We start from the raw sequence: 25,756 nt of genomic DNA, 5'->3' as shown, positions 1-25,756 counted from the left end.
AAAATCCCTCAGACACTCGATGTGTATTATTAGGAGCATTGATGCGCACACTCACGCAGAGTCTGGCTCTTTGTCCCTCTTGCCCAGACCGGGTATCCTGAAGGCCTTCGCCCGACTCTTTTTCCCTCCTTCGGGCGCCAAAGCTGTCATGTATTCCTCAAATCCAACCGCAGCTGCATGAAAATCACACACACATCCATCCATTTAAGCCAGTCACAGTTTGCTTCTGTGAATCAGCTTCCACGCTGCTGTTATGAATGTGGGCGTCTTCATATTTTGTTATGCAACTTCTGCAGCTGAATGTTTCCTCCTAACTGGACGAGCCAGCTCACAGTACCTGGACGATCTTTGCCCGTGCCCTTCTGTTCAGCAAATTTCTGAATGAGGTTATCGATGCCGATGTTCTCCACGTTCTGCTTGAATTCTTCGTGAACCTGCAGTTGAGAACAGCAGAAGGATTTATTTGGTTACTGACCCAGACCCAGGACACGCCGGAGAGATGTAATCTCTCCCAGAACACCTCACCCAGGAGGCGTCCGTGTCAGATTGCCGAACCACCCCAGCTGGCTCCCTTCGATGTGGAGGAGCAGCGGCTCTACTCTGAGCCCCTCACTGATGGCTGAACTCCTCACTCCGTCTCTAAGGGAGAGGCCAGCCACCCGTCGGAGGAAGCTCATTTCTGTCACTTTTATTCGTGATCTCGTTCTTTCGGTCACTACCCACAGCTCGTGACCACAGGTGAGGGTAGGGACGTAGATTGGCTGGTAAATCAAGCGCTCTCTCTTCACCACGACGCACCGCTACAGCGTCTGTGTGCTGATGTGTCAGTTCCTGGCTCTAATTTACCCACAAACACTGTTTGTTTAATATAAGCTGCACATAACCCCCCCAAGCAGGAAACAGAGCACACGCTGTTTATGGTCATACTGGGAAACACTGGAATCACCATTCCACCTCTGACACATCTGCAAGGACACCTAGCGTGTGCGGTCCACTACCATCGGCTGTCACCACAAATCCTGAACCAGATTTGTGGCTCTGCTCGGCTCTCCCACCGAGCTTTAAACAAACGTAACTCCAGGAGGAAACGATGAAAGAAAAAGACGGCATGAAAAGAACGAGGCGAAATATATGAGAGCAGGATTTCACATGAACTCCAGCGTACCTGTCCCACCTGGACGTGGGTGTCTTCTATGGAGTGGGAGTAACCTTTGATGAGCTGTTTCATCTGCCGCAGATGAGCCTCCTCGATTTCCTGAAACTTCTGCTCGAACACACACAGACAAAGATGGTGAGACAAGAAAAGCCTTTGCTTTACGGCGCCAAAACCCTCGTGTGGGGTTTGAGATTTAAGAGCTACTTACTGTGGGGCTTGGTTTTTTTCTGCATTTCGAGCAGCCACCACACTCTTCAAACTCGACCTTTATTCAATAAAATGGAAATAGCCTTTGAAAAAGAGCCGCGCTGCAGCTGGGCGGTCAGCCAGCTACGGAGGCACCGGCTCGCCAGGTCGTTAAACCTGCGATAATTCGAGAAGATTTAGCATTTGAGTTTGATCTGGCTCTTTATTCAGCCAGCTCATTTGTCGCTGTCTGCTTCAGGGGAATTGTCTTGATATAGGGGAAATTGGCTTTCGGTGGAGAAGCAAGCTTATGAGCAAGCTTGTGCCAGCTCCTTTACTCCAATTATACATGCAAGATCTGGGCTTGGAGAGCAAATATAAAATACTGCTGCTGTCAGCCTCAGGCAGAGTCCTCATTTCCATCTGCACTGTGACACGGCTCAAGGTTTCACTGCAACGCTTCTGTGTATGCAACTGGTTTCTCCCTGAAACATCACAACAAACTGCTCTGGGTCTGAACCATCTCTGGTGCATTTGGTTTAGTTTGGCAGTGAGTTTGTGGATAACTAGCTTCAACAGTTAGTCGAATAATCGTTTAGGATGGCTGTTGCCAAAGCGGTCCAATCAATAACTCATGCCTCACCGCTGACTTTGTATCGTGTGAAGGTGCCCGTCTGTCAACTGCATCAACAAGCAAAATGCACCTTTACGCTTCTCCCTAAAGCCGGTGTTGTTTTTGGTGTACGGCACGCTGCCCTCGGCTTCTCTGGGGTTTCATATTTACAGTTCCTGCAGGAGGAATGTGCGTGAACACACACCGCGTGCGTTTTCTTCTTCTCTTGGTCGAATTAAAGGATTTTGATCTTATAAAAGCAGCCTTCCTCCACCCGGACGACCGTCTCCTGACACGTTGTTCTTCCAAGTACTTCCTCATAATTACTACCAGACCTTTTCCTTCAGAGCTATTACAACAGATAATTGGTCGCTGAGATTCTTGTCGCCATCTCAAATCTAAAACACAAAGCCGCTCAACGGGGTTTGTTGAAGATTTCCATGGTAACAGCAGCAGTAACCATGGAAGTGCAGAGCCGGTGATTAAAGGTAACGAGCAGGGTTGCGGGATGTGTGCACAGGTCGGTGGGTGTTTAGGAGTCGGGGGCAGAGGTTTCCTTTTTTGGGCAAAGCAGGATGTAGGATGACAAACGAACCGATAAGAGCGAGTTCTCGTGTGGTGGGAGGATACGGAGAGACAAATCCAGCCCGAGAGAAGCAGAAATGCATAAATCAGTAAATCAGAGGGTGGGAGAGAGAGATAAAAGTGGCTTTAGGCCCAGCTGGAGTCGGAGCTGACCTGGGCGGACTCGCTCATCTTCTGCTCAAACTCTCCTCCCACGCGGTTGTACTTCTCGATGCACAGCGCGAACGACTCGGCTGCTTTCTTTGACTTCAGCTCCGCCTAGTGAGGGGAAAAAGGAAAAAAGACAACGGCCGTTAAATACTGACCCTCGATCACAAGACGGACAAAAGTAAATGACTCCACAAGAGAACGAGACAGATTTGTTAAAAAATGTCTGCAGCAACGCTGGAACACATCACATATACTCAGATTATGTAACCAGTCATCAGCTGGCTGTCCTGAAATAAGAACGACTTTGTTACAACTTCTCAAATGTGACCACGTGCTACTTTCAAAACATATTTATGACACTTTTGAGTGTTGACAGTTGTTAAAGGGCTCACCTGTGAGCTCTCAGTGATGAACTCTGATGGCAGTTTGAGTCCTACTACGATAACTACAGATTAGTTTGTGTGTTCAGGTTCTTTCTTTCTAGCTTGCTTCAGAATAGTAACCCGTCTACACCACAAGCCTTTGATCACGTCGCTCTTTCAACACAAGCAGACAGACACAGGAGTCTTAACCAAAGGAACGTTTTTTGGATTGAAGGCTTACGGGCCAGTAAGTATCCTGAGTTAAACGGGGATTTTACAGCTTTCTCATGAACTTTATTAGAGACGCAGTTATGTCACCACGTTTCCCCTTTTTGTTCTCTTTGTCAGATTTGAATTCAATTTTGGTGAATCTTCGTCCTCTTTCACCTGCCAAGGTTTTAAAGACATCTCCTGTTGGTGTGTTCACAGACTGTTTTTACATGATACCTTCACATGAACAAAGTCTTTTGAAAAGGGAGCGCCGCCTTAATTCAATCCAGTTCCGTTTTATTTATACAGCAACAAATCACAACAACAGTCGCCTTAAGGTGCTTTATATTCAGATCAGAATGGGTTTATTGCCAGATGTTGAGGTTTACAACATTAGGAATTTGCTGCGGTGCTTCAGTGCAAACAATAAGAATAAGAATTAAAGTGCTATGTAGAAAGAAAGATATGTGCATGAGATATACATGAGATATATACATGAGAATAAGAATTAAAAGTGCTACGTAGAAACATATATACATGAGTGCAGGTGGTGATCAGTGCCAAACATGAAATGATGCAGTGACACAGCATAGGGTCATGTGTTAGTGGTGGGAACAGTCGTACGGTTATTGTTCATGTGTCCAACAGCAGAGGGGAAGAAACTGTTCTTATGGCGAGAGGTTCTGGTGCGAATGGACCGGAGCCTCCTGCCTGAGGGGAGCAGGTCAAACAGACTGTGTCCAGGGTGAGAAGGGTCAGCTGAGATCCGGGCTGCACGCCGCAGTGTCCTGGAGGTGTACAGGTCCTGCAGAGATGGGAGTCTGCAGCCAATCACCTTCTCAGCAGAGCGCACAACACGCTGCAGTCTCTGTTTGTCCCTGATAGTGGCTCCAGCGTACCACACGGTGATGGAGGAGGTGAGGATGGACTCGATGATTGCGGTGTAGAATTGCATCATCGTCCGTGTTGGCAGGTTGAATTTCTTCAGCTGCCTCAGGAAGTACATCCTCTGCTGGGCTTTCTTGATGGCGGAGGTGATGGTGGGCTCCCACTTCAGGTCCTGGGTGATGGTGGTACCCAGGAAGCGGAATGAGTCCACAGAGGTGATGGGGGTGTCAGTCAGGATGATGGGGGGGAGTGGGGCTGTGTGCTTCCTGAAGTCCACAATAATCTCCACTGTCTTCTGGGCATTCAGCACCAGGTTGTTGTGGCTGCACCAGGACACCAGACGTTCAACCTCCCTCCTGTAGGCAGACTCATCCCCGTCAGAGATGAGCCCAATGACGGTGGTGTCATCTGCAAACTTGATTAGCTTGACAGACTGGTGGGTGGAGGTGCAGCAGTTGGTGTACAGGGAGAAGAGCAGGGGAGAAAGAACACAGCCCTGAGGGGAGCCGGTGCTGATGGTCCGGGAGTCCGAGACATTCTTCCCCAGCCTCACGTGCTGCTTCCTGTCCGTCAGGAAGTCAGTGATCCACCGGCAGATGGGGTCAGGCACATTCATCTGGGAAAGCTTGCCTCGGAGATGGTCTGGAAGGATGGTGTTGAAGGCAGAGCTGAAGTCCACAAACAGGATCCTGGCGTAGGTTCCTGGGGAGTCCAGATGCTGCAGGATGAAGTGTAGGGCCATGTTGATGGCGTCGTCTACAGACCTGTTGGCTCTATATGCAAACTGCAGGGGGTCCAGGAGGGGGGCCGTGAGGGTCTTGAGATGGGAGAGAACTAGGCGCTCAAATGACTTCATGACCACAGATGTCAGAGCCACGGGTCTGTAGTCATTTAGTCCAGTGATCCTAGGTTTCTTGGGGACAGGGATTATGGTAGAGGACTTGAAGCAGGCAGGCACATGGCATGCCTGCAGTGAGGAGTTGAAGATGCCAGAAAACACTGGGGCCAGCTGTAAGGTGTAAGGTAGATCCTACAATAATACATACAGAGAAAACCCAACAATCATATGACCCCCTATGAGCAGCACTTTGGCGACAGTGGGAAGGAAAAACTCCCTTTTAACAGGAAGAAACCTCCGACAGAACCAGGCTCAGGGAGGGGCTTGAGATTAATATTAAGTATGATTCAGTGCAGAGAGGTCTGTTAACACATAGTGAGAGAAGAAGAAACACCCAGTGCATCATGGGAATCCCCCAGCAGCCTACGTCTATTGCAGCATAACTAAGGGAGGATTCAGGGTCACCTGAAGCCCCGGCTTGGACAGTCTCGGTCGTTGTGTCCTTGGGCAAGACACTTCACCCGTTGCCTACTGGTGGTGGTCAGAGGGCCCGGTGGCGCCAGTGTCCGGCAGCCTCGCCTCTGTCAGTGCGCCCCAGGGTGGCTGTGGCTGCAATGTAGCTGCCATCACCAGTGTGTGGATGTGTGTGTGAATGGGTGGATGACTGGATATGTAAAGCGCTTTGGGGTCCTTAGGGACTAGTAAAGCGCTATATAAATACAGGCCATTTACCATTTACCTGGTCCAGCCCTAACTATATGCTTTAGCAAAAAGGAAAGTTTGAAGCCTAATCTTGAAAGTAGAGATAGTGTCTGTCTCCTGAATCCAAACTGGAAGCTGGTTCCACAGAAGAGGGGCCTTGGAGTTTCTGGGTGTATAAACCAGTACGTATCCCTCCCAAAGAGCACCTCAGACTCCAGGAAGCGTTTCTTCTGAAAGACAGCTGTGCATTTAGTTTGTTCGGCCGGCTGCTCCTCGCTCCATGATTCTCTGCTCCCATCTAAACCTCATCAAAACGCAGTTCTTTGACAGGTCTGACAAGATTATTAATATATGAGTTTTAATGAACTTGCAAGCAAATATATTTTAAATGTTAATTTTTACAGAACTACCACGACCTGTGGCCACAGATTAGCAAAGGCTGTATACGAAAGACGGCCATAGCTGCGCTTTGACTGCTGCCATGTTAGTTTTTAGGAGACAGAAGTGACCAAATGATTAAAAACATTCAGCAAACAACAGCCAGGTTTACCAAACTGAATCCATACAGTGTACGGGAGTAAAGCACAGAGGCACTGACATCTTTAGATCATTTCTTAAAATATAAATAAAGAAATTCCAGTATAGAAGAATAATAAATAAAATCATCTATAACACAGCTGCAATGATGAGGAAATCTACTTTTCTACCAGGCTGTATGCATTGGATGCATTTAATGTGTAAAGTTGGGTATTTTAAACGATACCAAGATCTGCAGTTCTTCAAGGTTCCTGCAGCCACTTCCTGAGAAATAACATTTTAGTTGGTGTAAAAAAATAAACCAGCTTGCAGGAGATGAGAGATACAAGCCTACAGTGTCAGCTGCAGAGGAAGGAGAGACCAGTGTGTACAGCTGTGGGCAGCTTATAACCAGACAAAGTCAGAATAGCACGTCATATCAGATGTTCTGCAGCAAACACCCACACACGTACAATCTACTGATTATCAAGTGTTTCCCAAATTTAATCAGACCAAACTTTATCTGTGATGCTGACAAAGACGCTGTAGCTGTTATTTATCACTAGATCCTGAGAGATCCAGTCTCCATCATGAAGAGAACTGATAATTATGACTAATTAATGACAGTTAACTGACCACACTTATGTTCCAGTATTTTTTTTAATGCTGGCTGTTTTTATTTTATTGTAAAGATATTCTGTAATGTTCCTGTTATTGTATACTCTTACATTAGTTACAGCTCTATTAGTACATTTGTGTTACTCTGACTTAATGAGTACTTTTTGTGGACATTTCTGCACCTGAGAAATGTTTTTGGTCTTGTCACGGCTCTTTCTAACGAGGCTAGGTAACAGCACCGACTGCCATCAAGTACCAGGATGAAATGCTCTGACCCACTACGTGTCTCTACGCTGGTGCAAGGAGCCCAGGGTTCCTTCACGTGCACGCCAACGTCCGGCCTCACGTGGTGAGGGCATGCAGGCAGTTCCTGGAGGATGAAGGAACCGATACCACTGATTGGTCCCCACCCCGCCCGACCTAAATCCAACCGAGAGATCTGATGTGTTTTCAAACTGTTCTTTTATTTTTTTTGAGCAGTGGATTTTGGTAAATATTCTTCAGTTGATTGAAACTCCTTTTCGAGCCACGCTTTCAGTTTATGAGATTTTCCAAGGCCAGCATGAAATATGTAGCCTGGCTCCCTCACGCTGCTGCAGACCTTCTCTATCTAGTTGATATTTACTTAAAACAAGAGATTTCTCATGCTTGAGACTTAACATCACCCAGGCATTCATGTTTTTAAATTATAGAATCTAATTCAAACTTTCTGAGTGAGATGATGCTGCAACAACAACAAACCTCTGCAACAACAGAAACATTTCATTTCATGGGACACTTTGCAGTTGGTTTCTGCAGTGAGAAAGGTTAGGCGAACCTTCTCCAGCTCTTTCTGAGGACCTCCCTCCTTCCTGAGTCGATCCAGCTCTAAACATTTGGCGTGGTAACCCTCCTTGGACTTCTGAAGCTGTCCGCTCTGAACCTGAAGCACCTGCACCGCCTCCACCGTCCCCACCATCTCCTCCTTAGTCTGGTTGATACACATAAACATGCATAAAGAATAAAGCCTACATATGGACATACTGTGCAGGGGATCATTGTACCGAGTTCTTTTCAGGGCAAATGCACCAATTACATGAAGGAAAGGATGGTAACTGGATATGCTCTGAGAAAAGAGCTGATCAGGGCTGGCAGGACTGGGGTGAAGTGTTTTTTTCCCCCTCACTTCAGATACGTACCTTGCGGTGAATTTTGACCTGCTCGTCTGCGTACTTGTTGATATCGCGGATGAGATCGTTGAACTTCTTCATCAGCTCGAGGTGGCAGAGGGCAAGTTTGTCTGAAGACACCCTGAAAACATCCCACATGGGAGCAAAAGTCCTGGAAAATATGCAGATAGTAATAAGAGATAATCAACATGTAATTCCACTGTTGTCCTAAAGACTCCTACATTTTCCACTACGCTTAAGAAATCGTGGACCACTGAGTATTTCATAGGTATATTTGTTCATGTCGGGCACCATATTAATAGTTTTTATCATCACTAACAGGACCAAAAATGTAAAATTACATTTGCAGTTATTGTTTTACACAAATTTATTCTCATTTTGTTACTCAGAGATCACTGAAATTGATTTTCCTTCAAACATCAAGCATAACAGTCTGTCTAATATTCTGTTGGTCCCATTTGGTGCCGAAACAACCAGACCCATCGAGGCGCAGACTCCACTAGACCTCTGACGGTGTGCTGTCTGAAGATGTTAGCAACAGTAAGTTGGGAGGTGAGGCCTCCACGGATTGGGACTCGTTTGTCCAGCACATCCCACCAACAATTGACTCGACTGAGCTCTGGAGAATTCGGAAGCACCTCAAACTTGTTGTTATGAACCTCAAACCGATCCTGAACCATTCCTGCTTTGTGCCTGTGTGCTTTATCCTGCTGAAAGAGGTCATAGCCATCAGGGAATACGTTTCCCATGAAAAAGTGCACATGGTCTGCAAAAATGCTTAGGTAGGTGGTACGGGTCGAAGTAAATCCACATAGATGGCGGGTCCCAAGGTTTCCTAGCAGAACACTGCCCAAAGCATCACACTGCCTCCGCTGGCCTGATGCAGATATCTGCTAGATAGCAGATGAGGCACATGCATCTGACGATCCATGTGATATAAAAGAAAGTCTTCTTCCATTACTCTGTGGTCCAGTTCTGAAGAACATTGTTGGCGCTTTCAGTTGTGGACAGGAGTCAACACCCTGACTGAGCACCTCTGACACCTTTTATCAGAACCAGCATGAACTTTTTCGTCTGTTGATGGGACCACACAGGCCGGCCTTCACTCCCGACACACATCAGTGAGGCTTGGCTGCCTACAACCACGTCGCTGGTACGTCTGTTCCTTCCTCGAACCAATTTTGAGAGACACTGACCGCTGCAGACCAAGAACATCGATGGTATGGCTGATCGATGTATGTGGAAATCAATGATGCAGGGCTCTCACAGCCCTGTCTGACTAAAACGAATCACTGACCAGAGTGTGCAGAAGTGTGCTTTGTTGCATATACAGTGGGGCAAAAAAGTATTTAGTCAGCCACCGATTGTGCAAGTTCCCCCACCTAAAATGATGACAGAGGTCAGTAATTTGCACCAGAGGTACACTTCAACTGTGAGAGACAGAATGTGAAAAAAAAATCCATGAATCCACATGGTAGGATTTGTAAAGAATTTATTCGTAAATCAGAGTGGAAAATAAGTATTTGGTCAATAACAAAAATACAACTCAATACTTTGTAACATAACCTTTGTTGGCAATAACAGAGGTCAAACGTTTACTATAGGTCTTTACCAGGTTTGCACACACAGTAGCTGGTATTTTGGCCCATTCCTCCATGCAGATCTTCTCGAGAGCAGTGATGTTTTGGGGCTGTCGCCGAGCAACACGGACTTTCAACTCCCGCCACAGATTTTCTATGGGGTTGAGGTCTGGAGACTGGCTAGGCCACTCCAGGACTTTCAAATGCTTCTTACGGAGCCACTCCTTTGTTGCCCGGGCGGTGTGTTTTGGATCATTGTCATGTTGGAAGACCCAGCCTCGTTTCATCTTCAAAGTTCTCACTGATGGAAGGAGGTTTTGGCTCAAAATCTCACCATACATGGCCCCATTCATTCTGTCCTTAACACGGATCAGTCGTCCTGTCCCCTTGGCAGAAAAACAGCCCCATAGCATGATGTTTCCACCCCCATGCTTCACAGTAGGTATGGTGTTCTTGGGATGCAACTCAGTATTCTTCTTCCTCCAAACACGACGAGTTGAGTTTATACCAAAAAGTTCTACTTTGGTTTCATCTGACCACATGACATTCTCCCAATCCTCTGCTGTATCATCCATGTGCTCTCTGGCAAACTTCAGACGGGCCTGGACATGCACTGGCTTCAGCAGCGGAACACGTCTGGCACTGCGGGATTTGATTCCCTGCCGTTGTAGTGTGTTACTGATGGTGACCTTTGTTACTTTGGTCCCAGCTCTCTGCAGGTCATTCACCAGGTCCCCCCGTGTGGTTCTGGGATCTTTGCTCACCGTTCTCATGATCATTTTGACCCCACGGGATGAGATCTTGCGTGGAGCCCCAGATCGAGGGAGATTATCAGTGGTCTTGTATGTCTTCCATTTTCTGATGATTGCTCCCACAGTTGATTTTTTCACACCAAGCTGCTTGCCTATTGTAGATTCACTCTTCCCAGTCTGGTGCACGTCTACAATACTTTTCCTGGTGTCCTTCAAAAGCTCTTTGGTCTTGGCCATGGCGGAGTTTGGAGTCTGACTGTTTGAGGCTGTGGACAGGTGTCTTTTATACAGATGATGAGTTCAAACAGGTGCCATTCATACAGGTAACGAGTGGGGGACAGAAAAGCTTCTTACAGAAGACGTTACAGGTCTGTGAGAGCCAGAGATTTTCCTTGTTTGAGGTGACCAAATACTTATTTTCCACCCTAATTTACGAATAAATTCTTTACAAATCCTACCATGTGGATTCATGGATTTTTTTTTTCACATTCTGTCTCTCACAGTTGAAGTGTACCTCTGGTGCAAATTACTGACCTCTGTCATCATTTTAAGTGGGGGAACTTGCACAATCGGTGGCTGACTAAATACTTTTTTGCCCCACTGTATAATCACAGCAGTGATGTTGGACTGCAACAATGTAGCACGGAGTATACACGCAGCTACCAGACGACGCAGCTTAAAAACTGAACCTAAACTCTAAATAATGCCAAGAAAACTGTTTGTTGTCTTATAATGTGAAGTAAAAAACAAAACTCAGCTTATTTGGTTGTGTTTTGATAAGATTTGACTGACAACAGCCAAACAATCCACACACTCTAATCATGTTACTGAAATATGATTAGCACAGCAAAGTATTTCCACATGAGCCAAATCAGCTTTAAAACAAACAAATACAGAAAAACTTTTGAACCATTGCAGACTTGTGTAATCGTGTCCAGTGATTCAGTCCTAGAAGGTAATTAAACATACAAATATCATCCATCAAAGAGTAGACGACATGACTGGAACGATATAGGCTGAATGGCATCACAAATGTGGGCATTTGGTGCCACAGATGGTGCTCATCCATATCTCATATGCAGCCATATGACCATCACATCTATAATTACCAAACCAGCACCTTCTGGGAAATAAAATCTATACAGTAATTTTCTGAACCCCTTCACAGGACGCTGTCCTGCTGTTATATATCGTACATGAGGTACTCACCCTTGTGGACTTCCATTGCTGGCCATTTTAGCTAGTTTACTCATTGACTTAGAGTAAGTCTCCTCGATAGCAGCCCTTTAGGGAAAGAAAGTGAGAAAAACATATATACGTAAGCATGAACAGGACACGTGGCTAGACTAATTTTATATCTCATCCACATATGCATGTATGCCTGCAAGGTGGAGCTGCACACCTTTTCTTAGCCTTCCTGTTATCCTAATAGCATGACAAGACTAATGATGCACAAACCCCCTGAAATGTAAATTAATCTAAATACCCTTTAGACCGATAAACCAAATGCACTCCAGTAGCACTTCCTCACAACGCCATTGCATCAGCTAATGGCCTCATATGTTATGCTCTCCATCTAGAGCTTACTTTGGCCCAGACACCGGGCATCTGCCTCCTGAGTCAGAGTCTGTGAGATAAAGATTAATTTTCATCTGTGTTGGGTAACTGTTACAAGGAGCCACATTTAAATGATAAATAGATGTTTACAAGGTTGGCCATAAAACTTTAATAACCATCTGTGGACCCTGAAGGGACAGCAGAGGAACATCGATCCAAATATCCCGAGAACAGAGGAACCTGCTGCAGAGGAGAACCGAGAGTCGTAAACAAACAGACTTATCGTTGCTCTTCGTCTCGTGCAGAGAGTTTGAATCAGTCTCACAAGTTATTACTTATATCTTAAATTAAACTGACCTTTTTAGGCGTTTGATTATCCGAAAGGATCCAGTTCTATTCTGTAGGAGGCCAAAGACAAGGCTTGATTTGTGGTAACAGGTTAAATGTTTGATGTTTTAGGAGTTTCAGAAGTGGTTTATTTTAATGGAATCTCACATTAGTGCTCCTTGTGAACATCTGTATATCTTTGGATACTAAACTGCACCTATTAAAAATTCATGGGGGCTCTATTTGATCTGTGTCGACACAGCACGTATAGAGAATTAATGTTACTGTTGACGGTCGTGCTTTAAAGTTTTGTTTATTATTGTTACTTTTTATTAGAAAGGCTTAAAATCTGTTTTTTGTTGTTGTGCTTTGCCCAGCCTTCCATGGCTCGTGGTTCCCATAAAGATGACCAGTTATTTTATCCCAGAGTGAAGTTATCACGGTACACCTACAAATGACACCTGCAGGAGCTGCTCAGTCATGGAAGCTCTCGGTGCACAGACTGTGTGCTGACGTTACTGCCAGAGGAAGTTTGGAGCGTTGGTACTGTGACACACTGTGCGCCTCGGCGCTCTGTGACTTCATGTGGTCTGCCACTTTATGGCTGAGTTGCTGCTTTTTCTATTTGCTTCCTCGTTGTAATAACACAACTTACAGCTTATTGTGGAATATCAAAGAGGGAAGAAACTTCACAAACGGGCTGCCATCCTATTACAATCCCACAGTAAGTGAGCTTTTTAGAATGAGCCATTATTTCACAAGTGTTTGTAAAGACAGACCGGCTGAGTGCTTCATTTTATACACCTGGATTCACCAATAACACGTCCGGCCCAACACTTTCATGTGCTGCTGCTTCTTCTTCTTCTGCGTAATGAATGTCTATTTAATGCAGTGTCTGTAGGACATCCACCAACTATAATCCAAATACTTTTTATTTCCAGGATGAGATCCTCACACTGTTAGATACAGTTGTTCACAGTTTCCAACTTAAAGTCTCTCAGTACATAATTCTATAATAAATGACCACTGTGATGTTTAGTAACTAATTAGCTCATTGAATGATATATTTAAAGGCTGATCTCTGCTACATTTTATTTAGACAACCGTCGTCTATCCTCAGACTCCAAGCTCTAGCCAATCAGATTGTCTTCCTTAAAGTAAATACAGTGCTATGCAGAGAATGCAGAAACCCTGATAGTGTGGCTGAAGGGTTGCTCTGGTACTTTAACCGAGTGTTTCATAGACTCTCTTATATCAAAATGACCTTTCGGGAAAGTGGCGAGAGAGAAAGATTGAGGAAATTTATCAGGACAATTGCCTCGCCTCCATCCTGCAGGATCGCACACGGTTTCACCCACAGTGCTATTTCATTTCCTGACTGCTGATTTGTTGTCTGCTGCTTTCCAAGCAGATAAGTGAATTTCCCCTGTGAGGAATGTGCACAGCACTCTGAATCGATGTCAGGATTATATCGCTGGTCTGACAGTGTGCTCTGTACGCGTTAGCATCCAGCTGTGAGAGCACAAACTCCTCATTACTCCCCTCAGTGTGCTAACTGCAAATCACAAATGAGTTGACAGAGTATTTGACGTTACACACTCTCAACTTAGTTTTGTGTCAGTGTGCAACTGTCCCGTTTTTACATCCCAGACACGATGGCACCACCAGTTATTACTGACTCGTAGATGGCTCATGCTGATTTTGCTAAGAAAAATGACAACTAGATTTCATCTGACTGATTTATTTTAGTTTGCAAACCATTTAAAAAGGTCCCAAAGACGTGCACTGTGTCTACATGCATAGTAACTGATTACTAAAGTGGTAAACATGTACACAAGGAAAATATTTTGTACCGCAGAGCTCAATTTAATTTTATTAATACAGCGCCAAATCACAACAACGGTTGCTTCAAGGTGCTTTATATTGTAAGGTAGACCCTACAATAAAACACACAGAGAAACCCAACAGTCAGAGAGGTGTACACAGCAGGTGACCTCAGGTGTGTCTCACGAGTAGAAGCACTCTGGTTTATGTGAGGGTGCTGCCTCGACTGAGTGTACAAGGAGAAGGCCACATTATATTAAGTGGCTTTCTATGTATTTAATGGACAATAACCTGATGAATTTGAACATGCACACCACAGGGAGGTAAAAACTGTCACAGTTAGGTGTAAATATATACATCTGGATACATTTTTACCCGTTTCCTTAAACACTTTCCAATTATTGTTATACAATAGACGTGTACAAGACGTCTACACTCTCAGCTTTCATTTGAGGGCACCCACACTCAACATGTGCCACCCTCTTTTCAAAGGGACCAGAAGTAATTGGACAATTGACTCAAAGGCCATTTCATGGGCAGGTGTGGGGAATTCCTTTATTATGTCATTGTTGATTAAGGAAATCGATCACCTGGAGTTAATCTGAGGTGTGGTGCTTGCATTTGAAAGATTTAGCGCTGCTGAACTTCGTAACGCAGACTTGGATGTCCACGGAAGATAACGGTGGTGGATGATCGCAGAATTATTTCCATTAACAACAGCCAACCAAGTAGTAACACTCTCCTCGAGGTCGGCGTATCGATATCCAAGCCTACCGCAAAGAGAAGACTGCATGACAGTAAATAAGAGGGTTCACTGCAAGGTGCAAGTGTCCAGAGACAGACTGCTCAAATACAGTCAAACTGGTTGGGCAGCGTTTCATAACACAGATCCTGAGGAGTTTATTAAAGCAAAGAAGAGGAATATTCTTGAATGGCCAAGTCAGTCACCTGATCTTAGCCCAGTTCAGCGTGGATTTTACTTGTTGAAGACTAAACTTCAGACACAAAGGCCCACAAACAAACAGCAACTGAAAGCTGCTGCAGTAAAGGCCCAGCAGGAGGAAACCCATCATCTGGTGATGTCCATGAGTTCAAGACCAGGCCGTCAACGCCAGCAAAGGGTTTTCAACCAAGTATTAGAAATGAGCATTTTATTTTCAGTTATTTAGTTTCTTCGTTTACTTTTGGGCCCTGAAATGAAAAGACTGTTAAAATGCTTTATTTTGTCGCAACTCATTGAATTAAAGCGTAAAGTCTGCACTGAGTTGTTTCGTTTAAAACGTATTGTGGTAACGTGCAGAACCAAAATTAGAAGAAAGTCATCTCTGTCCAAATATTTATGTGACCTGACTGTATAGATGGCGCCATGTCCGATCCAACGGCGTCATGCAGTTTTGCTCTGCTCGTCGGATTATGATAGAAAAAAAGTTCAGAACTGCAGCGTGCAGTGTGTCGCCTGCTGTGGCGAGCTATGATGAGAGGTCATCCACATACAGTGCTCAGACCTGAGTGCTTGAGAAACAGGCACTTCAAAAGAAGCAGAATAGTGAGGTCAGAGGTCAAAGCACAGACAGACTTGTGTGCTCCACAGTACACGATCTGCAGACAGGATGAATCTGAACACCTTGTTATACTGAGAGATGAGATCAGAATGCTTTTTGGTATTTTCCAGTATTTCTTCCAACTTGGCACAATCTTTATATCCATGTACGTAGTAAAGAACGGTGGATTTTCCACCCAAATCTCATCACTTGCACCACCTCCCACACAGATATTCACAAATACACACAAACCTCACCTCTCTCGGACAAACTCGGCGAGTTCCTTGGTTGCCAGCTGGCCATGTTTCATGTTGTGGTAGAGCACATCAAAGCCGGCATTCTTCTCCCCCTGCCGAAAATAACACACAGACACACACGTCTGTTAGCAGTAAGTCGAGAAACAGCAAACCAACATGGCAAAAGTAACAAAAGCGATGCCAGTCGGGGCCTCAGAATCAAGTTCGCTCGAGTTTGAGACATTTTTCTCCTGATCGTCTGCTGTAAACACCAGAGACACTCAAAGGTTCAGGGTGAAAGTAAAAATGAAACCAGCTTCTACCATCTGGATAAAAAGAAATTATTAAAAGAAGTTAATGAATCGTGTGGGCATGACGGGTAAATCGCTCACCTTCTATAAGCCAGTCCTGCACGTTACACACACGTGACCTTCAGTTATAGAAAAGCTATTCGAGCATTCGCGCTTCCAAAGGCGGCAAAAGTCATTTAACATATGGCCACAAATATTACTCATTTCTTTTGTTCTCCCTCAAAACATCACAGCGATTGGTCATCAGTGCACGAGGGAACTCAACGCTTCACAAAAAGACCTTTTGCGTGTTTAAAGTTTCCTTTTGATAACACGAGTGTCTCTCTGATGCACTTTTTAAACTGCTTTACCGCTCGACGGTCTTCATATTGTCATATCACAGCATTTTAGCATTTGAACAGCACAACTTCAAGTTAAACGTAACCACAGCATCTGTGTGCAGAAGCTCGTCTGACTCACAGTCCATCATAACTAGGGATGGGTACCGGTATCCGGTTCTGACATAAACGGTAGTAACCAGACCGAAAAGCAGCGCACATATTTCGGTGCTTTATTTCCCTGAGATGTCACACACTTTGGATTCTAGCCAATCATTTTACCTTTGCAAGCGTAGTAGGCGGGTCCAGGTACGTACGTTCTTTTAGAGCAGAGCTACAGATTAAAGATGCCCAAGGCGAAGCGGTCAAAGTCTGGCTGTACTTCACAGTAAAAGATGCAAACTCAGCAGCAACAAGTGCTTTAAGCTGATACTGTGATACTGTCAAAGGAGGTAACACCTCAAATCTGATCAAACACCTGGCGACGCATAGCGTTTTTTTTAAAAGCCGAGAAATGCGCCGTATTTGATAGCTTGCTGCGAGACCTCACACCGAGCACATCTACTGCGGGTGCGGTGTCTGTTATCAGACCCGGAGTTAGCAACATCCCCAAAAACCCCGAAGAGGAGAGTCCTGGCCCCTAGCCCTGCCAGTGTAGCAGAAATGATGAGGATGATGATGCAGCAGCAGCCGTTCTTCTCTGCGTGAGTAGCTTAATGTTGTTCGTGTGTAATTTACGTTGAGTAGGCTAACCACGTTATTACATTAATGCATGTAAGGTGAACTAGCAAACATCACCATAGCTACATGCGGCTGTCTTCTTGTTTGATGGCAGATGCTCCCTTCACCCTGGCCAAAAAGGCTAAAATGACCAAAGAAAAAATGGAAAACAGCTAAACATGAGAGGTTTTTGGACCAATTTTGTGTTCTTGATTCTTTAAGCACCGGTTCGAGCACCGTTTAAGCACCGGCACAGTTTCAAAAGTACCGGTTTGGTACTGGTATCGGATAAAACCTAAAATCCCTACTCATAACTCTCAGGTTGTTGCCCGTAAAACAACAAAAGTGATCAATCGGGGTGAAAACCTCTCAGTTCGTTATCGTGTGAATCCCGTAGGAGGATCAGTGATTCTTGTGAGTTGCAGGTCGACAGACAGTCGAGTTAATAAAAGAACAATTTATTGACATTAATTATGAATGAATAACTAATGTGCTTTATCGGTAGTGTTCGGATGGATTTCCATAAGCACATGTAGCACAGGACACTCACACTGTGACCGTCTGTAAGTTTCAGCGGTTTAAATCCAGCCGTCCCTCACGGGTCCCTGCAGCTACTGACTCTTCTCACTGCTGTTTTCTTTCGTTGTCACTTTGTTCTGATCGCTGACAGTTTTATTTTTATTTATACCCTGCAGCATCGCACAGCATCAAATCATTTATACTGAATACACTGTGCCACTCATTTAGTGAATATCATTACACGCAGCCTTCTGAAAACATTTTTGCAAATGAATTCATCAAAATAATTTAATTTTCTTTCAAAGACTGCTTTTCTTTCTTTTGTTATTAAGCCCTACGAGTTGGAAAGCATGTGCATGAAGAAACAACATGTTCGTGTAGCACACCTTCAGACGTTGCTGTATAAGCATCAGTACCAGTCCTCTTCAGGTACAACAATTTGTGCTCATAGATAGTTACTCCAAAAGCAGCCTGACCAGCTGAGACACACTCTAAATGTTAGACTATCACACAAAGGACCCACACTGTTCACCTCTCTCTCTATTATTTGGCATTTGTTGCTCTTAGTTCCAACATGAGCTGTGATAACTGAACAGATCGCTTCGTGCTGATATTCCAGGATCAACTACGCCACGTCTCGGGCTGCGAGCGGCTGCTGCAATCTGAGCTGAGCTTTCTGCTCCTCTGTGGAGCAGAAAGCTCAGCTCAGATTGCAGCAGGACCAACATGACTCAGTGTTGTGTGAAAGAAGCACAAACAAACACAGAACTGGATTGTTGGTGAGATCAGTCGCACACCTTATGGCTCAGCAGATTTAGCACCGTCCCCATCGCCGCTGTAATTACACAAACCTCCCTCCGATTACATCTATGTAATCTGGATGAGAGCCCGACTGAGGCAGAGGCAGATTGCATCTTCAGCCTCACCACATTTTTCAGTCAGCAGACAGCAGGGTTGTGTGTGCAAGCAGAAACGCTGACAGCTGCTTCGCAGGACCTAAAAATATCGCGCTGGGGAACAGACCACTTCCCAGGTACCAGGGGAATGGCTGGAATGCCAAGGAAGGGTCATCAGTAAATCACACGCACGCACAAACCAGACGTAAAGGAGCAGGACAAGGAAAAAACAGCTGAGAATGATCTCAGACGAGGTGCTGGCATCTGTCAGAAAACACACAACAAAGTCAGCTTCTCACACGGTCACGTCCCCTGAGCTTTATTTTTATGATAGCCATAAAAGAGACACATGCACACTCATTTTCATATCTTGTGGGGACATCTCATTGACACAAAGCTTTCCCCAGCTGCTGACCCTGAACCTACCCATAACCCAACTGTAACCCTGACACTAAAACCACATTTTGAGTTTCAAAAATACCTTCAAACTTGTGGGGACCTGGATTTTGGTCCCTATGAGTAAAGTAAACTTCTAATTTTTGATTCCCACAGAGATATGAATACACACACACACACACACACACTTAAAGCAGCTATACAGATGTTGCTGAATTTTGACAACATTTATGAGTCACTGCTTTTGCAAAAGGATCAAAACAAGATCAGATCTGGGTGAAAAAGTCAATCAGCTGATAAAGAAGAAAAAATTAACCTTGTATTTTCTTTGTGCCTCAGTAAAGTCCGAGTTATGCTGTTTCACAGATAAAACAAGCTTTGTGAAGTCTCAAACATGAAGATTAGAGAAACTCATTTGCAGCTTAATCATCAGAATAATCATCAGCGGAGCCGCAATCAGTTTAACTTTTGATCCTGTGTCTGACATAAGCAAAGATTAGGTTCACCCATAGGTTCATATGGGTACATCTGTGAGTACATTCACTAACATGATGTTTTATCTTACTCTTAATGTATCTGTGTAGGTTCTCAGACATCCAGGTCAAGCGACTAGACTTCATAAAGTTTCTTTAAGACGTTTCACCTCTGAGCCGAGAAGCCTCTCGGTCGCTTTTCTCTCCAGCTCCTTAGAAGCTAACATTAGGGTTAATCTAAGTGCAAACACACAAGACAATTTTAATTTTAGGCCAATATTCAACTCTTTAAAACCAGTTTCAGTTTATGGTTTGGATGAACCCGTTTTGCTTTTAGAAATAAAACTAGTGCAAGATACAATTTTAAAATAAATTTAAAAAAAACAAAGACTTGACTGGTTACACTATCCTGACATAAAGACTCAGTCCTTTAACTTCACACAAAGTGGTTTCGTTGTACTGAGCACACGATGAAACGCCTACATCCTGTTTTCTGTCCTTCGTAACTTCAGATCCGTGTTTTCACCAAACGGCTGAATGTTTTGACTTTCACTGTCCATAAACAGCGAGTTGGACTAATGTCATGCAGGACTCGTTCCTTCCTCCAGAAACTTTACACGTGCCACAGAAAGGTGAGCTGCCAACACACACACACACACACACACACACACACACCTCTCAGTTCCATGCAAATAGAGCTTCCCCACAGTCTGTCACGGTGCCTTATAAGGTGAGCACCGTGTCTGATTATGATCACAGTCCTTAAGAACATTTGAATATGTGAGAAGCGAGTCTGAGCAAACTGTGCTAGGAGAGATACGAACTTTATTACAACAGCTTATTGCTCAGCACATTGAATTGTCTGCATTTACCTTCTCTAAGGCTCAAATATTTACTCATGTTCCCGTTTAGCCGACAACTCGGCGATCGCAGATTAAGTTGACAAAGACGAGGTCGTTTCTCAGTGACAAGTTTCACCGTGACAAGCGTGCACCGAACGGACCAGAAGGTTGTTTTTTTATTTAATTAAACCATTTCTTTCACTTTTTGCATGTACAGTTAGTTCAACACGATGACTTTCAGGAGCAGCTGTGTGACTCTGTGCTGCTCTCTGCACCGCGGCAACGTTTCACCTCAGGTTTGCTTTACAAACCACTTTTAGCAGAGAAAGCAGCGCATTTTCCAAATCTGCTTCATTCTCTGCGACAGCTGGTCTTTTTTTGTCGTCTTGCAGTTTTCACATTAGATGGAAGAGCTCATTGTTGATGTAAGGAAATAAAAGGCTCTCCCGCCAGCAGGGCTGTCAGACAGTTTCAGCTTTGTCCATCGTCTCTTCAGGGGACGACTGCCTGAAAACTAGAATATTCAGATCATGTGTCCTCAGCTGCAGCAGATCACGTGGATGAACTGGGTCGTTACTGATTATATGAAATGCTGATGATTGGGAAACTGTATGCCATAAGAAAATCTTTAAATATAAACTATGTTTTAGATCTCCCATGGAAAAAACCCCCAAAGAAAATAATGCTAATATTAGACACATTCGCATGAATTCAAAGCCTGATGAAACTTATTCCTTTGTGCTGAAAGCAAAGTTGTACCACCACCAATTCTATTTAAAACACATCATAACATGTTGGTTGTTATGGGCTCTGTGGTTCTTTTTCAGTCAATCCCACAAACAATTTTCAGCAACGAGTAAAAACCCACTAGAGATCCAAATGTTATCGGCAGCTGAAAATAGATCCCGCTGCACAAGTTTAGGGATTAATTTATTCATCTTCACTTCAGGATGAGTTCAGAATGAACGGGGCGAGTGCAGATCAGGTTGAAAAGAACATCATGGTTTTTGGTGCTTTCCTGCTTTGATTCATTCGCTATAACTAAACTACTGTATAGAATAAAAACAATAAATATGCAGGTTAGCAATAAGTATTCCTTAAAGCCTTCAGTGCGAGAAAAGCCTTCATGCCTGATATATGCGAACCCCCCTCTCTTCCCACCTCTCGCTGATCTCTTTTTCATCAATTAAGCTGACCGCTTTGGTCATGCATGATGGAGCCATTACCATGACAATGAGGAGCGGAAAAAAGGAGACGAGGGAGGGTTTCAAATCTGTATGTGTCCAAGTTTCTCATGAAGACACAGACTTGTCGGGACACTAAGGTCAGTAGGAGAAATGCTCAGATTTGTTAACAGGGAAGGTGGTGCAGGGAAGACTCCTCTAAAAGTGGTTTAAAATCAAGCGTGTTGATGAGTGAACTGACCATCACTGATTTGGCAGTTTTGGAAGCCAACATACGAGAGAGGCTCACAGGGTGTTGCGACTTTCATCCGTAAATAAAGCCGCGGCCGGCTGAGTTGGTTGTGTCCCTGTGACGCGCCTCCAATAATCCATAATGAGTCGAACTTGTACTTTGCGCATTTATTTTAAGAACAAAACAAAAACAAACGTTTGCGCTTTCAATCAATTTACAACTAGCGCATGGATTAACTGGTGTGCCAAAAAATGACGGTCAACAGAAAAGTTTGCCCACAAACCACTCACCCAACACCTGCTGCGAACACCGACATCAGGTAAATAGACTGTGACCACACCCACATACCATCACCTGAGACGCAGGTAAAGCTATACACCTGTGCCACCAAAACAAAAAGGAAAAACATAAACATTGACTTTGGCTCTTACACAGGGTTTGCTGTGAACTGCATGCAAGTGAGAAGAAGAGAAGTTCAGTCTTCTCATGGCTCACTCAGAGGCTGCATGAAGGTTTCCTGTGAGGTCACTTTCATCGAAATGGCAACAATGTTTAGAGTGAGTTCAGAGTTTAGTGTTACATTGTATTTCTCAAACGGTTTCCTGTGAACACGACATGTTCATAAGGATATAAACAGGATGTAAGAATAACGTGGCTCACATGACCTAAAAATGCTGTTCCCTGTTAAAACAGACAAAACCTTTAGTGTGAAACAGGGCGAGGATTTAGTCTAGCAAGTCCCCAGAGTTTACCCGCTACTGCGTCTGAAGCAGACGACACTGAAATAACTGAACTTATAAGCCTGCTGTTTCAGACAGTATTAGCTCTTTATCTTAGTCATCATTTCAGTGTAATGTCGGCTTCTGTGTGCGAGAGAGAGCATGTATTCATATCTTTGTGGGGACCCAAAATTGGAATGCTACTATACTTGTGGGGACCAACAGCCCTTATAGGGACCAAAATCCAGGTCCCCACGAGTTGGAAGGCAATAGTGACTCAAAATGTGGTTTTAGTGTCAGGGTTACAGCTGGGTTATTAAGGGTTAGGGAAAGCAATATGATTGCAATTAGATGTCCCCATAAGATATGAATACCCGACGTGTGTGTGTGTGTGTGTGTGTGTGTGTTTAAACTGCTCTCTCTTGATTCTAATTAGACACATCTTCAGACTTCTTCCAGGCATTTATGAAACTAATTACAGACGGTGAACCTGGGCTGAGCTGCACTTTGCGCTGCACGGTCGTCTTCACAGCTGCTTCTATAACAAATACAAACGTATTCCTGTGCATCTCAACTGTTTAACCTGTGCTGCTGATTGGCAAATGACAGAAAGGGTAAAAGATTATATGGTGCCCTACACAGATGAGCCAAAGACAGCTTGAGGCATTAGCAAGAAATCCTCTGCTTTCACCTGATTGGATGCCTGCGGTTCTTGGCTGGTGGTTTTAGAAACGTCACATTAATTCAGAAATATTCTGCTTTTTAGAATCGGCAGCGGGTTTTACCTGCGTTAGGACTATTTGTGCTCTCTAACTCGCAGCACACAAAAGGACCAGAGAGAGACACAAAAGGACTCTCAGGAACTGCATTTGTAGATTTCTCTTTTTCCCCCAAGAATTTAAGCATACTGAGGTGAAGCGCTTGGCTCAGGCTTTCTGATATAATGTTCCCTTTTCTGACAATATCGAGAGCTGTGCCTTTAGCTCTGCCTAATATGACTGTGCAGTCTGACAGATGGATGGATCCAGTGTCTGAGCATATTCCTGCTCTTTAACACATTGTGTTGTATTGTTTCATCAATAGTAAGAAACAAGCAGAAACAAATGACACATAGTAGCACCAGGAACACACCTCCTCTAGAAATCCCAAACAGTCTAACGCAGGGAAGTCAAACTTATTTCACAGACACACAAACGCTCCTTTCTGTTACTGCAAAGAAGTTTAACTCCAGAAATAGAAATGCAATTTCAATATATCTCAGTTTTTCTACATGATAAAGTCATAAAATAGTAATTAATTAAAATAAATGTTAAAAAAAATATTTTCTATTGTAAATTGTGAAAAAAAGCAACTTTCTGGTATTTAACTATTTCGATTTGACTCGTTTACTTAGGTGTTGTATGAATGGCTGTCGTGGTTTATCAGCAGGAAAATAAAGTTAAATGTCTAAACTTTATAACTGCTATTCAGAGGCCAGATTGGAGTCTTTGGCAGGCCAATTCTGTCCCCGGGCCTTATGTTTCACACCCCTGGTCTACAGCATGGCGTATGAAGGCCGCAGTGATACTGCACGTCTTAAGTTCTTCATATCCAGCCTCGCCCAGCACCCACAGGAAGACCCTTTTTCAACACGTGCTGGTTTAAACTACATTTGTACTTTGCTGAATTATGTACAGAATAAATTTCTTCTGCTGGTTTTAGAGAACCAGTGCATTTATTTGTCTGCAATAAGGCAAAGCCAGCTATTTCCAGTCATCACAGATCAATTTTATTATGCTGTAGCAGTTTTCACAAGTCACGAGCAAAACATCATTTAAACGTGACAGGTCAGCACCACACAGTGATGCACTGAACTGTCCTGCACTGACGGGCTGCTGTTGACAGTAGCTGTAAACTTTTACAACCTTGCGTCAGACTATCACGGAGCCAGTTGATTGGCCGGTCTGTCAGAGCTGCTGCGACTTTCGCTGACTCACAGAAACTTTCTGCTGACCGAGCAGGTTGAGCGGCGTGAACGCTCCCACAGCAGAGAGGTGTCAATAACGTCAGCAGCAGGTAGCTGCAGCAGAGGCTCATCATCGCAGACGAGTAGGACGGTTTGAGCAAATTCACCTCTTTAAGCGCGTCTTTTTATTTTGCCTGCTGATTTTCTTATGTCATGTACACATAGATATATGTACTATTTATTTAATTGTTAACCAACCCAAACTATGCAGTCAGTTCACGAGGAACACGAATATTTGGAGATTACTGCCATACATAAAACAGATTTAACGAGTCTCATATTGATCGGTCTTGGCTCCTATTCTAACCTGGCACAGAGCATTTTTTAAAATGAACAACTGAGCAAGGACGAAAGGAGGTGGCAGGGAGAAGAGGAGCAGGGATGAAATGAGAGGAGGGGGGAAAACCCTGAAAGCAGGAAGATTTTCTCAGTGTGTTCACAGATCTTCACCCCACAAGAAACCCACATGACTCAAAGTGATGGCAGGGCAGCAACACTGGCATCATTAAACTGAGCTGCAGGCAATAATAAAAGTCCAGTGGGTGCAGCGTTTCTGTGCAAACAGACATATCTGCAGGCAAAGGAGGCATTTTTAAGAGACGACAGCAGACAATGCTGTCCTTTATACTGTACAGAGCTGCACCGCTCGCCGAGCTTTAAAGGTTTCTCTGATGCAGTTCTTCTAAATTCCCCTGGTAAGCACGCACACTGGCCTTCTGAGATCTATACAGCACTGCAGCGAATATTATTAAAGAAGCTAATACAGGTCAGCTTAGTAATGAATTCAGATTATGTGGCTATTTTCTAAAATACAGTCCTGATAAAAAGTTTAAGACCAGTTCAAAAATGTTACTTTGCATGGTTGGATCTTAACAAGGTTCAAAGTCGAGCTTCAACATGCAGCAAGAAGAAATTTATTGAAAACAACTGTTAAACTGAAACATGCTGATCTACAGCTGATCAACAGTTTAGGACCAGTTGACCTTTAAAAGGCCAAATCTGTGCAACAATGTGGATCCATTGTCCTTTTCTGTCAGGTCGTCACACTGTCATGACGCTCTGATGGCAAAGGCAAAAAACCTTTTTGAACATGGTCGTGTTGTTGAACTGCATAAGCAGGGTCTCTCGCAGCGTGCCATCGCTGCTGAGGTGCACCGTGAGGTGAACAACGGAGTCTCAGGAGGTGCAGGAGCGTCAAACGGGCGCTGGCTGTGTCCAGACGTTGCAGAGAGCGTCCCTCGTGACTGAGGGCCCTCGTCTGTGTGGTAACCACTGGGTTTTTAACAGGACAACGCTACAGTACACAAGGGACTTCCTCCAGGAGAATAACAT

At 44.2% G+C, this 25,756-nt stretch overlaps 1 protein-coding gene across 6 annotated transcripts in view; it reads right to left on the bottom strand.

Annotated features, from left to right (window-relative positions):
* Positions 1–25,756, bottom strand: part of fcho1 (FCH and mu domain containing endocytic adaptor 1) — a 64,485-nt gene that overhangs the window by 18,273 nt on the left and 20,456 nt on the right. For 4 of the 6 annotated variants that reach the window (XM_082511186.1, XM_082511183.1, XM_082511184.1 and 1 more), the window contains exons 3-11: positions 15,832–15,923; positions 11,535–11,609; positions 8,003–8,144; positions 7,642–7,794; positions 2,694–2,798; positions 1,365–1,421; positions 1,166–1,264; positions 338–434; positions 56–173 (exon numbers count right to left, since the gene is read on the bottom strand). In XM_082511186.1, coding sequence (XP_082367312.1) covers positions 56–173; positions 338–434; positions 1,166–1,264; positions 1,365–1,421; positions 2,694–2,798; positions 7,642–7,794; positions 8,003–8,144; positions 11,535–11,609; positions 15,832–15,923 — 938 coding nt within the window. The remainder of the gene's footprint in view (positions 1–55; positions 174–337; positions 435–1,165; positions 1,265–1,364; positions 1,422–2,693; positions 2,799–7,641; positions 7,795–8,002; positions 8,145–11,534; positions 11,610–15,831; positions 15,924–25,756) is intronic. The other 2 variants (XM_082511188.1, XM_082511187.1) reach the window with 2 other exon arrangements.

The sequence above is a fragment of the Aulonocara stuartgranti genome, assembly GCF_965226115.1.
Source record: "Aulonocara stuartgranti genome assembly, chromosome: 17".
NCBI classification, from domain to species: Eukaryota; Metazoa; Chordata; class Actinopteri; order Cichliformes; family Cichlidae; genus Aulonocara; species Aulonocara stuartgranti.
Note: the sequence above shows the minus strand (reverse complement) of the source record. Positions and strands in the feature narration are given on the sequence as shown.